The following is a 14,844-nucleotide window of genomic DNA, read 5'->3' as shown; positions in this document are numbered from 1 at the left end:
AGTGGTTTGAAGGGGAAAGAAACCTTGCAACAGGTACATTCGTCTCCTCTATAATATTTCACGACGCCTGAACGGGGCTAGGATGAATACAAGGATGCTCTTAAAGGACCGACTGGTCAATTGCTAACCGACCCGATTGACCAGATCAGTCGCTGGTTCAAGCATTTGCTCCGAGAGTGTGAATTAGTCACAGACGTTTCGGCAAAAGCCGCCTCCAGTGAATCGCATCACCCGCGCCAGCACGGAGGCTCCACCATTGCATGATATAGCCAACAAAGCCGTAGGGATCGACTGCATATCAGCCGAGATTCTCGAGCCAATCCAGCACTCACCACGCGAATGTTGCATACTTTATTCTGGAATATCTGGTACACCGAGACTTTCCCGGATGATTGAATGCAGGGTATCTGTTCCGTCTGTTGGGAACTGTGGGGTGGACTGTATTTTGATATGTTGCTCCACTCATGGAGGCAACGGGTGCGTGGAAGGAACCTTCCTGTTCCTCACGCTTTATTTGACGAGTGGGAGCCCCTGTGGCGAGCGACGCCAGAGATTCTTCGGAACCGTTCGGAAAAAGGAAGAAATATTCACCAGCAGAAGAGTTGCTTAGGAAACGAAAGAACGACCAGAGCGACGACGAAAATCAAGGCGGTAGTGTCGACCAGGGTGAGATACAGGCACGACCAAAGCGACATCGACAACAAGAAAAACGATTGAAGCGCGATCGTTAAAAGAAATAAGAAAAAAAACTAAAAAGTGGCTAAAAGCGAAAAGAGAAGAAAAGAAGAGAAAAATAAAAAAAAGAAGAGAAGAGAAAAAAAAGAAGAAAAAAAGAGAAGAAATGAAGAGAAGAAAAGAGAAGAGAAGAATAATAGCAGAAGAGATGAAGAATAGCAGAAGAAAAGAGAAAAAAAAGTAAAAAAGAACTAGAAAAAAAGGTAGTAAGTAAATAAATATCGAGCTACAATAAAGTAATTCGGAGAAAATGTATAGTTGTTCACGAATCAACCCGTGCAGAGATCCGATTGAATGAAATTGCATCTATATGGAAATTTTCACTGAAAACTCTAGATTTGTTCAACATATCCTTTTACAGTGCATGGTGAAATTATTTCCAGATTGCCTTGGTACATTCGAAGGTGAACATGAACGGGGAAATATTTGAACGTCTTTATTTACCACTGTTTTCACGTTCACGTTCACCGAAGTCGGTGAACTATGGTGAATTTATCAACATCTCGTATCCACGGTGGAAACTCAGAATCGTATTAAATATTGAATTAATCCATTTTTAAACGGTTTTATTTAGCTTGCCCTGTAATTTGTATGTTTGTAGGTTTGTATGTCTGTAACATGTTTGTCTGTAGCGCTTTACCACATTAATAGAAATTTCAACCCCTTCCTGTTGACCGATTGATCTGAAATTTAGAACACACCTTTATCTCTGCAGTCATTATAAAACTGCGTATTTCATGATTTTGAAAATCCAAGATGGCGGCCGTTACAAAATGGTGGATTACATATTTTCTCAAAACCCCATCAATATGGGTTTTTCCCAAAGCCCATCAATACGGGTATCAAATGAAAGGGCTTGACTAATAGAACACAGTTATTCACGAGGAATGCAAATCCAAAATGGCGGATTACATATTTTGTCAAAACAAACCCCATCAAAATGGGTATCAAATGAAGTGGGTTGACCAGTAGATCACAGCTATTTATGGAAATATAAAATCCAAGATAGCTTCTGTAACAAAATAGCCTTTTTTACTTTTTTCAACGGTTTAATTCAACTTGACCTGTCTGTCTGTATGTTTGTATGTTTGTAGGGTTGTCCCACATCAATAAAAATTTGACCCCGTTCCTTTTGACTAATTGATCTGAAATTTAGAACACACTTTTATCTCTGCTGTCATTATAATACTTTGTATTCCGTTATCTTAAAAAATTCAATTTGGCCGTCGCTAGAAAATGGATGGTTTTATATTAGTTTAAAAAATGTTAATTGAGATGTGTATCAAATGAATGAACTTGACTTGGAGAACAAACTACATTATGAACATAAATTCAGAAAGGTCGCCGGTACAAAACGGTCGACTGTGTATTTTATGCAATCTCATCGTTATCGTTATCAAATGAGTTGACTAATAGAATTCAATACATCATGAAAACATTCCGAAAGAATAGGCAAAAATCAAACATTTGAAAAACTTTACTTCTTTTTATTATCAATATGAATTGTGTTTAAATATGTTTTTCAACCAGAAAATGTGTGGAGGCGATCTGGCGTAGTGGTTAAAAACATACCTCTCACTCCCGACATTCTTCCAAAAATGGATGTAAGAGAGACGAACCAGCCGAAATGTGTTTTCCTCGCGTTTTATATATGGATTGATGCGTTATTAACAAATAAAAAGTATTTGTTCACGTCACGTTCACAACCGGCCTTTAGATAGGAACGCAGATGCCTAGTGATCCCCGATTTTCGAAATTAATCGTTCATCAGCTAATCGAATACTTTTCAGCAGTTTGTTATTCGATACTATTAATCGCCCCAAATAAACGATTAATCGTTACACTGAGAGAAATAATTAGTTAGACATATATTTCTCATTTGCTGAAAAGCCATCTGGAATCAATGAAGTGTTCATTCCGTCTAAAAATCACCTATTATCTTTTGCGCTCCCCTAAACCCATCAACGAAGCTCAATTCCCGTTGACGCCATTGAGTTTCTTTTACGAGTTAGGAGAGCGTCAAAGACAATGATTGAATTTCAGGAGCTCTATCCTGGACCCATAGCTTTGGAACGGCATGCACGATGGGATACTAAAGCTCAGTCTGTCTCGAGTGGAGATAACTGGCTTTACGGATGACATCATTATCCTGGTGACAGGAGTCATGGAACGGATGGAAATGCTGCCGGCCGAATCGATAGACATGATCATACGCCAGATGCAAAATAAGCAATTGCAGATAGCCCATCACAAAACGGAAATGCTGATGGTCAGTAACCGCATGGCGGTAAAATGGGTATACAATACCATTGGAAAGCAAGTATTGGAATACCTGAGGTGCTGTTTCCCATTTCCTTCTACACATCGGTGACCATGCACCCAGTATAGGTTAATATCGTTAATTGCAACCAGTTGTTTCAAGTATAAAATACACTTCTAAACTAGCTTTGACTCATTTTTAGACCGATTGATATAAAACACGAGTGATTCTTGAAGAGTTGTTTGGTCAAGTTCTTCCCATACCCTGCTACATGTTCCTACCATCAGTATAACCGATATATTGGGTTGGGGAAAAGGTAATCCATTATTTTCTCAGTAGCTGGCTTTAGTGATCAAAATCTCGCGTAATATCGTTCATACAATTTCAAATTTAGACTTGTTTTAAAAAGGCGAAAATTCAAACTAGGCCGCTGGAATTGTGAATGGTGTTTATAGTGCCGATACTGCAACAGTAAAATACGTGCAATTTAATTTAAAAATATTTCTTCAAATTTTTTTCCAATTTTTTTGTGAAATACACTATACTCAGAGATCTACTGTCAACAAATTGACCGTTTTAAGCTATTGATTGACCAGAAAAGTCCAGAATTGGCCAACAGGAGAGGTATTGTGTACCATCAGGACAACGCAAGGCCACACATTTCCGAGGGTTTGATTGGGATGCTTCAATGTATACACCATATAGTCCGGACCTGGTACCAGGTGATTATCGACTTCCACCTTTTTCTCGCACTGAAAAATTTCCAGAGTGATAATAAGTTAGGATCAGGAAAAGATTGTAAAAATCTATTGCTAGTTTTACGCCAATAAGACGACTTCTATGATAGGAACACTATGAAGCTACTTTTAGAATGACAACAAATTTTACAACAAAACGGTGCATATTTGACCCAAATCGGGCAATCTGAAGCACATTAAAATAGTTTTGAAAATCATCCAAAAATAATGGATTACTCTATCCCCAACCTAATATTGACGAGTATTCCGGGCTTTATCCCCTTTTCACATAAAACTTCTTTAAATGATTTTCTTTTACGAAAACTGTTGCTTCTGACTATTTCAGACCTTTCGGTATATAATTGAGGGGCTTAGAATGAGAGGGGTGTAAGTGATTTGATCGATTTCTCTACATCGACTCTCTCTTTGGGTCATAACTTAGCTGCAAATACATTCCCAGCTGTATTTACCAATGTGGAAAATAGGTCGGAACTAGGGATTGTTAATCGGTTTTACCGTTACCGGTTCTACCGGTTTTACCGTTACCGGTTCTACCGGTAACACCTGGTCATTTTCCATTACCGAATTACCGGTAATTTTACAATCAATAACCGGTAATTTCGGTAATTTTTTACGCCATAAATAATATTTGCCTTTATGCCGCTTTGAAATATTACTCGAGAATCAAATAAGATCTATGACTTCCGACCTACGACCTTAGAACTTCAGTTCAAAAAATCGCTGCTCGATCTGAAAACGAAACACAAGATAAGCTTCAGCGATGAAGAACTGACAGCGATAAAAAATGGGTTGATGCCCTCGAAACAGTTCTGGTCGCTTTTGAACTGCTATTGCAGAAGAAATGCACCCTTTATGAAGCTGACGTCAGATTGCAATTTATGCTAGAATAGCTATCGGAGCAACTATCGGAAATTTCGAAGCAAATGCTTTAAGCCCCCATTGAAAGGATTGCAGAAACACGTTTCGTATATGGAGACCTGTTACCGTATATGAATAATCATTCTGCTCGTGATCGTTATACAATTAATTATGACTTTGGCATCTTCTATCAAACGTCACGGACTGCATTGCTCAAGCAGGTATTTTAAATTGTTCCTGACTTGATCAAATTTAACGATGATGATATTGATTCAGTAGCTGGACAACATGAGGAAAAAATCCATTGGACGATGCGAAACCTGCAAATGAGCATCAAGGAAAAACTTGAACGACGATTGCAACAATCAAAGGTATCAACGTCCAACCCAAGCTCAACTTCTATAAACGGGTTGATGAAAACCCTCGGACAAAACTTTTCGTACAGAGGGCATCAGAGGCAAATACCCTTCGTACTGTACGCCCAACATAATGAGATCCGATCTAGATTAGAAGACGACAGAATTAACATTCTCTGTGTCCTTAAGTATTACATTAACCGACAAAAACTTGCAAAATGTTTTTTTGTAAACTAATCATTCTAAATAAAAACCGTTTCTTCAAGAAAATAGGGTATTTTAAAGTGTGTTTTTACCGGTAATTTACCTGTTTTACAGGTAATGATATTTTCATTACCGAATAACCGGTTATTGAAATTTTGGCACGGTAATGCAATCCCTAGTCGGAACCTCATCTATCGGATTCTATAGCAAACATAAATTGGAAAGTTTTTGCAGTGGAGTTATTAACTAAATAAAAAGTTGATGAAGAGAAATCGATCAAGTCACTTACACCCCTTGCATTCTGAGCCCTTCAATTGAAATTTGGACTGACAATGCGTCTTCGAATTTCACGGTTGTCATGTCTGTTATCAGCTAGTTCAAAGGGATAAACTCGTCCACCTAAAGTCTTGTCTAGAGACGAATGAACTGAAAAAGTTTAAAGTCTCTATAATACAATACCACCACCTAAAGTCAAATCCGTTCTGCCACGTAAATCATCGACAATATTGGACCTACCCTGTCTGTCGGACAACTTCTAATATCACGTTGAGTAGTATATCGCATAGTACTTCGCTTTGCTAAGTGTTAAGCGCGAAGCCCGAGTTCCAAAGAAATCCGGCAGATTGCCACCGTTCATCTGTATTTGGACAAACATCTGGTCATCTTTCCGGGGTAGCTTTATTGGTCCATTGTTATTCATGACTATCGGCAATCTATTTTTTCTTAGTTGAAGTTGAAACTTGCGGCTACTTGGTACAGACCCGGTACGTAACTTCCCAAGAATATTCTTGCCATTGGTGATAAACAGTGATAGGGAGACAATCATATTTTGAATGTATTCTATTCAATTGTTGCTCATTGTCTTCTATTCGTTAGCTCTTTTATAATGGACGCGTATCGTTTGCATTAACTTTTCAAAACTTTGAATTGGGATTGATTTGATTGAATGTGATGGAAATATTTTTCTCTGTTCGTAGACATTCAGTCCTGCATTCATCTACCTGGTTCCACCAATATATTCCCTAGGATTTTTCTCAGAGATGAGATTCAGATTATGCCTGCTGAGACATCAGCATGAGCTACTCCTTGTTGTCGGTTACATTTCATTATAGAGTAATTTGCTGAAGCACTTCATTATTTTTTTAGTATTTTGCCAAATACGAGATATGTTAAACTTCCATCCAGTTTTGTCTATGTTTTATTAACGGATCAATCCCTCCACACGAAGGTAGAAGTCCATTATACATCGGATCGCGAGCCAAAACTTCCACACTGTCTCTAAGCATAGGTTTGAAACATCCAAATGTTCCAGAATCGCTCGGACCGTTTCATTCAATCCCGTGTACAGAAAGCATAACATTCAATGAACTGCACTCTTCTAGTGTATCATTTCCTCGCGAGTCTTCCCCTATGCTTACTCGAATTATCTGCCTTCTTTTTCGCCGCGCAGTGTATCCTAATCAACCCATTTCAGACTGCAAACCAAACAGTTTTGTTTCTTTCACTCTCACTTTTATTTCCATCGGGTGTAAACAAGCGCGCGCGGTCCTTTTCCAATATTCGCCATTCGATACGGAGCAGCACAATTGCCTTCTTTTTCTGTGCAAATATCGCCATTGCCGCGAAGCGCATTCGCTCTGGTGGCCGAAGTGCGCGCAGAAGAACACAACAACTTCTGTGCCGCTCTATGGTGTAGTGAATGGTAATTCTTGCATTTGGAGGAAGACATCGCTGCGAGGCAGAAAAATTCAACATGGCGTCGATTCTGCTACACTTACTGGGGCCACTGTAGATGATGATTTCCTACAGTGGTGGTGAAAGATTGGGAAAACATTTCCTTCTCTCTTCGTAACATACATCTTGCCGCTTCTCGACGGAGAGCGTTTGACATCTCAAATCAAGAAATGTTTGAAAACGCCGAAGGAAAACCGCTATCAACAAAAATTTTCTAGTCAAAATTCCTGCAATGCAAATGAGGACTAATCAACGGTCAAATGATTGCCAATTACCTGTATTGTATACGTGAAGTTCGTCAACGATTCCTTCGTTGCCACCACCGAAAACGACCATCAGCTCTTTTATGTTAACCGCCCGATGACCATGACGAGGTCGTGGCTGCGGTCCGCTCGGATTTGTAACGCGTTTCCATCGGAGGATGGCATTATTTTTGGCCGATACTGGGACCAGCTCGGATCCACCGGCCGATTCCGAGATGGCTGTCATGGGAAGATATTCTGCTTCGTTTCACTTCGAAATACACGATTTTGCTGTCTTCGATCGAACTACGCTACACCGGATAAAATCTTCTGTACCTTACAAACTACATTAAGTTGATTTTTCATTGAAAATCCTAGCACTTTTTCACTTGTCAGTTTTTGGGCTCTTGGCGACCGTTCTTCCTCTTGAAGAATTTTTCAAGCCAAACTCTACGTTTTTTCACTGGCTACGGACTACTGAACTGTCTGTTTTGCTTCGCTCTTCTGCGTTGCTGTTCGGCGCTCCCCTTCTCTCGAATATGTACGAGCTTTTCATCCGACCTACAGAGTGAGAAAGTAACATTAGATTAGAGCAAGACGGAGTATGTTTACTTCCAGGTATGTGCAAGGGTGTTGTGAGCGCTCGTCAGCGCATAAGCAGGTATCGGCCGTTAGTGTGAGTGAGATGATGGCTTTGCCATGCGCGAACGGGGAAACTACTACCGAACTAAAAAATTTGACTCAATTAAATTTGCATTTGACAACTTTGATGTATAGAGACAATACGGAATGTTATTATTTGTAACTAGAGGTGTGCAAATCAGCTCATCATGATGAACAGCTCTGATCATATTAGCTCATCTAAATGAGCTGTTCTTTATGAACAGCTCTTCAGCTCAGTTGTCAGTGCCGACTTTCAATTTGGGTCCCAAACTCGATAGCCAGTTTGAAAATGTTAAAATTCAAATGAAATTTTTCACACCATATTATTAATTACTTGAAACACGTATTCCAGACTATTATTTACAACAGACTCGGCGAGTACAACATTTCCGACATTTTTACTGAGGCTTTACATTACAATAGAAAGTTTTCTTCAAAAAAAAAAAAATCTCATGAGATTTTTGCACCGCCTGCAAACAAAGTGTTTTTCATTGAAATAGAATACTCATTTGATACACAGAAGTTAATTTTCATTAATAATTTGAATTTTAAAAACGTGTTCATTCTGCCTGAGAGCCAATTATTATTTTTGGCGCCCCCTAAACTGGTAAACAAAGCTCAATGCCGTCAACGCGAATATAACAGTTGAAAAGACGAGGGACAAATGAAACTAAACTGATGTCTTAACACGAAGAGCGAGAGACGGTCAGTTCATTTGAATCTTACAGCTCACACACTCTCTTCAATTCTACAGCTCTTTTCTCTCCTTCGTCATATTCAAAGTGAGCTGAAGAGCTGTTTGATTTTTTTTGCGAGCTGTTCCGCGTCAACTCACTTCAAAGAGTCGATTCTTCGGAACAGCTCATGAGCGGATGGCACATCTCTATTTGTAACACAATCATTGAAGCGAGATTATTTTCATTGAGAATTTCGTCCGCCTACCTATGGTTCATTTATGCACATTGAATTGAGCGCACAATTTGAAGAGGGTGCGTTCAGTGCTAACTTTTAGAAGAGTGCATCCAAATTTGGTGTCACAGACAAATCGTTTGTAGGGGTTTGTAGATGGCCACTCTAGATTATTGAAACAACCAACTATTTAACAATTATATTACATTATTTTAATGTATTGCATTACCCTCAATCATGCATACCCATTTTGGCGTGTGTTTCAGATGGCGACGAGCACCGATTTATAATTTTGCTCGCTAGAAATTTAGTGTTTTAGTGGTGAATATATACATGTCTCGTGAAACCAATGTTATAATAGTAAACACACAGGTCACACTTAACATGCTTATATAGAAAACGGCATTTCATTGAATTATTAGGCACTTTTACTCGACTCATACCGGGGTTAAGACGGCCACTATTGTAAGAGATGTGATTTGTCATAAAGGATATCGTTTGAGCGCACGTCGCACCAGTTGAATTGTCAGTTGCATAACTCGAGGCGTATTCATGATAAATTTGCTTTGTTTTCAGATGCCACATATAATAGTTTTGTTATTATGATAAAGGTTGCGTATTAAGCATATTATAGGTAGTTCAGGGGAAATAACACCGTCGTCTTTGATGTAAAGTACAACGGCTTTGATCGGTAGTACGATTTTGCCGGAAACAATTATCGTATACAGGCTAGAATCACGCGTTATTTCATGTGGCCGTCTCACCCCCCACCACTTTACCCGGCCTGATTTTAGTAGCACCATTTTCATACCTTTTTTGATTTATCATATAACATTATGAAATAAGAAGTAAACTTTCTGAGAATCAACATGATTGTGGAAAACATTTTAAAGATCGATGCTGACTTGAAGAAATGCATCAAAAATGTATAAATTGTGTTTAATTGTACTCCACGCTTAGGGTGGCCGTCTTACCCCGTCCTTCCTTAAGAGGATAAGCGAAACGACCCAGTTTAATAATGCAATTTGGATGATTTTTCTATTTATCGTATGATTCGATTGACAATTTTTGTCGAAAATTTATAACACATGTGTATCAAAAAAGTGCAAACATGTGAATTTAACGTCAGATAAATTTCGACAAGTATCTTTTGATGGTGTTAACAGTATATCCGCAATGGCGAATGTACAATGTCGACATTCGCTTTTTTAATTCTTAATTGTTAACAAGTTCATGAAAATTTTTACTTAGTGTTATTTGATTACTTCAAACACGAAGACCCAATCATTTTTATTTAGTAAATTTCCTGATATTTCTGCTTAAACTCATCATTATAATATAAAATGAATATAAGCACAATTTTCAATTCCATGCAATATATATTTTATACGAGAAATAAAGCGTTCATCCAAATTTATTGGAACATTTACATTTAAACATGTGCATTATTATTGGAACAATGGAAGCTGTATGAAGCCGCTGGAATACTATCGAAAAAACGTTGTGTAATTTAAATCCGGAATCCGTTTATAATGACATCGAAATGAATTGACAAACGGGTCATAATAAATGGACGTCAAACAAAGCGTTCTGTGAAAAAATGTCGGTCATTATAAAGGGATATAATTTATTAAAAATAGATCATAATAGGCAACATGCAATGTAAAGAAAGTTATTGTATCCGACATTTTTACAAAGAATTTGAACAGAAACCGACCTTTGTTGTGTGGCTACGTCATTTTAAGCGTTTGATCAATAGAAGCGGAGTCATAATAAACGAATTCTCTGTATGTATCAAGAAGACAAACATGTAGACGATTACATCCGGCTCTTTTATAGTTGAAAATGGTCTGAATCACATAAACAAGAGATAAAAAAATCCTCTAACCTTCGCCTTAAATCAAATGACATTGTAACAAATGATTCTCTCCAACGGGAATGTTTTGAAAGGTTTTCTAGAAATTTTAAAACGAGATTCACACTGAACCGTTTCTCAGCCAATGAGCTTGAGCTTGGGTAGACTGTACACTTCGTAGTTGCTCTCCGTGATTGACCTGAACCGACCAAATTGCACAAAGAACACACAAAATGACGCTTGGGACTAGCAGATCATTCTCGTTGTGCAATTTTAGGTGATTCGAAGCTTTAAATTGTCAATAACGACGCCGGCCACGTCCTTACAGTCACCAGGGGAAGGGAAGGAATGTTAATATGATAACCGCCGCCCGAAGGCCAGAAGGGTCGCCTCTATAGCGTGGTTTTTAGTAAGGAGAGGTATGAATCAGTATTCACTGAGGTAAGTGATGTGATTATGTAAACGCATTGAACCGTTTCTCAGCCAATGCCCAAAAACTACTGTCATTTAGTGCGTTATAGTGTAACGGTCGTGTCACGTCTCTGCGGATTGTGTCGAACCTCACTCTAACAATTTTAGTAATTATTTTCAAATTCTTAACGTGCAACGTAATTGTGTTCAATGCGGTTAGTCAAAACGTTCAACGTAATATTTTTCGTTCCAAGACTTCAACGTTTAACTAAAATGACTGAACAACAGTTACGATTGGTTTCTCAGACTACTAATGGTGAAAGTAGTGATAAAAATTGGTTTCTTAGTAAACAATTAGAACAATGTTCCGGTATTTAGCTTTACCTAAATGTTAAATTTGGCGTTCTACGCATAGTTCGCATAGTGTTATTTTTTGACAATTTTCATCTTTCATCATAAAATGATGTTTTTATGCATAATCATTCGGAAAAACACAACAAAAAATATTGTTCGTTCCCAGTTTTGGTACTTGCGTATAGTGATCTCCGATAATCGTTTGATTAATCGAATACTTCCTACAGAAATCGATTATTAATGGAACGAATACTGAACAACCAATAATTGGAGCGAACGAATAATTTACGTCGATTAATCGTGAAAAAAAGTACGGACACTGCAGGTCTATCCTGAAAATAAATCATTGTCATTGGCGCTCCCCTAAACTCGTAAAAGCTCAATTCGCATTGAAGGCATTAAGGTTCGTTTACGAGTTTAGGGGAACGTAAAAGATAATTGATTTTCAGGCGGAATGAACACTTTTGACGTGGGACTACGTCTAACCGGAGTATATGGGGGCAATATGAAAACATAAACACTGAACACGTAGGAAAAAATGCAAGATTTCGAGTGCTTATAACTCGAACATTTTCTACTGGATCGGAAAGATGTTTGCATCAATTGATAGGGAATATTTCTACGCATCTATCGCAATTAATAAAATGTTATTTTTCATTAGATAAATAATTGAATAACTGTAAAATGTTAACCGTTATCTGAACGCCCTAGCTGCCTCGTTTTGATTTTCCCGCTTTACGGTTTCCCCAACACAGACTTCAAAACCAAGCAGCGTTGGAGAAGTCGACATTGCAAATACATGAAAGTAGGGGAAGCTTTTGTTCCCACCGAAATGTGTTTCCCTAACACAGACTTCAAATCCAAGAAGCGTGGGGAAGTTGGCATTGCAAATACATGCAAGTCGGGGCATTTTTGTTCCAACTGAAATGTGTTTCCTTAACACAGACTTCAAATCCAAGGAGCTTGGGAAAATTGGCATTGCAAATTCATGCAAATCGGGGGCATTTTTGTTCCGACTAAAAAATGTTTCCTCAACACAGGCTTCAGAACCAAGTTGTCTAGGGAAATTGGGATTGCAAGTTCATGCAGGTCGGGAGTATTTTTATTCCGACTGAAATCTGTTTACCTATAAAGACTTCTAAACCAAGGTGTCTGGGGAAATCGGCATTGCAAATACATGCAATCTGTGAATACTTTTGTACTCGCTTGCCTTCGTGTAGACTAGATTGCGTTTCCCTAATACGGTCTCACAACGCAAATATATTGAATTCAATTGAATTCGGAAATTGTTTCATTCAATCAAAAGTTTAATAAATACAAACAAATTATTACTAAGCTAAGGTGGTCCCACGTCAACCTTGCGGTTATGTCATAGATATATTTTTTTTTGTTTCCAGATGGCTTTCTAACAAATGAGAAATATTAGTCTAGCTAATTATTTCTCTCAGTATGACGATTAATCGATTATTTGGGGTGATCAATCGTATCGAATAACAAACTGCTGAAATCCGATTAGTGGATGAACGATTAATTTCAAAAATCGGAGATCATTACTTACGTATTAGTTTCACTGGAGTACAAATCCCAAATACGCATTTTCGTAGCACTAAAACATAACAAAACAGTGCAAACAAATACAAAAGATAAATGAGTTCCCGTGCGAAAAATAAAATTGCTATCTAATTTCGGCTCCGGAGACACTTATACGTAAGTTAGAGTGCCAATACCCTTAGAAAAATCCTCGGTCGAAAACTACTAAATACATTTGGTAATGCAAAATTAGTAGAATGTACAAATTTTTTGTACATATTGTCAACAAACCCGCATCCCTACCAGAGATTAGTATATTTTACTCGATAACATTAGTAAGCTTGGATATTGTCATATCTGAAAATTGGTGAGAAAAGCGCGTATTAACCATTTTCATTGTTCCCATAAGGCAATACGGAGGTATAATAAGGATATAATTCTGATACGTGCATTTTCGGCGAGAAAATGTAGCCGATATTGGGCTTCCGAATCATGGTTCTGCTTGACATATGTGTTTATTAGTACGGTCGAAAATGACTATAGATTGGTAGTATTTACCAAAAAATTCGTTATATTTACTAATTATTTCTCTCAGTGTAGATGTATGGGAAAAAAGTGACCTTCAAATTTTTGAAGGAAACTTGATTAAAAATGTTGATTTCCACGAAAAACTACCCTGAGGTAAATATCAGCTCAATCGGACTCCATTTACTAGCATCGTTTGAGTTTTTTGAAAACCGAGATGAGATAGAATTTTTGTGAGATTATTTTACCACATGAAGGAAACAAAGTTTTCCATTCAAGTTGAATTATTAGATTTAGTTTTTAAAGGTGTTTGTTCTGCATGAAAACCCATTATTATATTTGACATATTACTAACTTATACAACGTAGTTCAATGGTATACCGTTCGTTTCCTTTTTCACCGTGAAATGGAATATTTTTTGTGAATAACTTGTAAAAAGATTAACGTCTACTAAACGCAGCAGCGGAGAAAGTTCCACCGTAAACACCATCCTCAACCCATCACCCAATTCATCGTCTCGTTCTTGCGATTTGATATGATTACGCGCCATGAAATAGTAAATATACACAAATAACTGCGCATGACCGAGACCAAACCGTATGTATTGCTATCGCACTTACAATCATTCCGAAAAATATCGCTCACCCGGCCACACACAACACACGCATTCGGTCCAACCTTACATCCATATGAGCAAGCAGGATAGACTACATTTCGCCACCCAATCTGTCACAATCTCGTCTCCCGCTCCGATTCCAAACGACAAGAAAAGCAAGATACAACTATGGCTCTCCTATCTCATTCGCACTAACAGCGGCATTCGCATCACTCTTTCCACTCACTGCGTTTCCCTATCTAACCGTGGCTGCCAGAAGAGTTCTTCCCAGGTCACGAATACCTAGGAGAACTTCACCCGCCGCAGAGTTCGTACTTTAGGAAAATTCAAATTCCCTTCGCTCTGAGATTGAGCAACTTTAGGTGCTGAAAAGCAAGAAATCACCTTCAATCAGTCGTCTTTCGATGAAGATTTCATCACTTTGGCACTGATCACCGCAGAACACACCAAACGGGCACTATTTTCGACCATGGACGCGACCCGGGGAAACAGGAATTCACTTGAGCGTTTGAAAAAATAAACAATGGCGTCCGCGTACAGGAGAAGCTTCACTCGCTAGCTGCTGATGATGCTGATGGAGACCGTAATGGCGACCGAGAAAATTTTTGGCACCAAGCAGTGGCGAAATAGGGGTACCGCGCATTTCGCCGGAGCAGGATTTCTGGCGATAGCGGGCTGTCGCGAGGTAAACCCATGAAGCAAAATCGGACCGTCAGTTGCTTCAGGATTCCTAAATAAAGGATGTGAATCGATTTGCTGAAACAGCTCTGTGTTTATCTTGAAAATTTACTGTATCTGTTTGGAAAACAAATTACATTAAGGTGGTGGTACACT

General features: G+C 38.4%; 1 protein-coding gene across 3 annotated transcripts in view; it reads right to left on the bottom strand.

Moving 5' to 3' along the window:
* The window catches only part of LOC129765248 (host cell factor), a 36,826-nt gene extending 22,228 nt beyond the window's left edge, over window positions 1-14,598 (bottom strand). For 2 of the 3 annotated variants that reach the window (XM_055765351.1, XM_055765353.1), the window contains exons 1-2: window positions 14,395-14,598; window positions 7,181-7,708 (exon numbers count right to left, since the gene is read on the bottom strand). In XM_055765351.1, the coding sequence (XP_055621326.1) occupies window positions 7,181-7,394 (214 nt within the window). In that variant the 5' untranslated portion in view covers window positions 7,395-7,708; window positions 14,395-14,598. Of the gene's footprint in view, window positions 1-7,180; window positions 7,709-14,236; window positions 14,369-14,394 lie in introns of those variants that run through there. The other variant, XM_055765352.1, reaches the window with a different exon arrangement.
* Between the last annotated feature and the right edge of the window lie 246 nt (window positions 14,599-14,844).

The sequence above is a fragment of the Toxorhynchites rutilus genome, chromosome 2 (genome assembly GCF_029784135.1).
Source record: "Toxorhynchites rutilus septentrionalis strain SRP chromosome 2, ASM2978413v1, whole genome shotgun sequence".
Lineage (NCBI taxonomy): Eukaryota > Metazoa > Arthropoda > Insecta > Diptera > Culicidae > Toxorhynchites > Toxorhynchites rutilus.
This window is presented reverse-complemented; position numbering and strand designations above follow the sequence as displayed.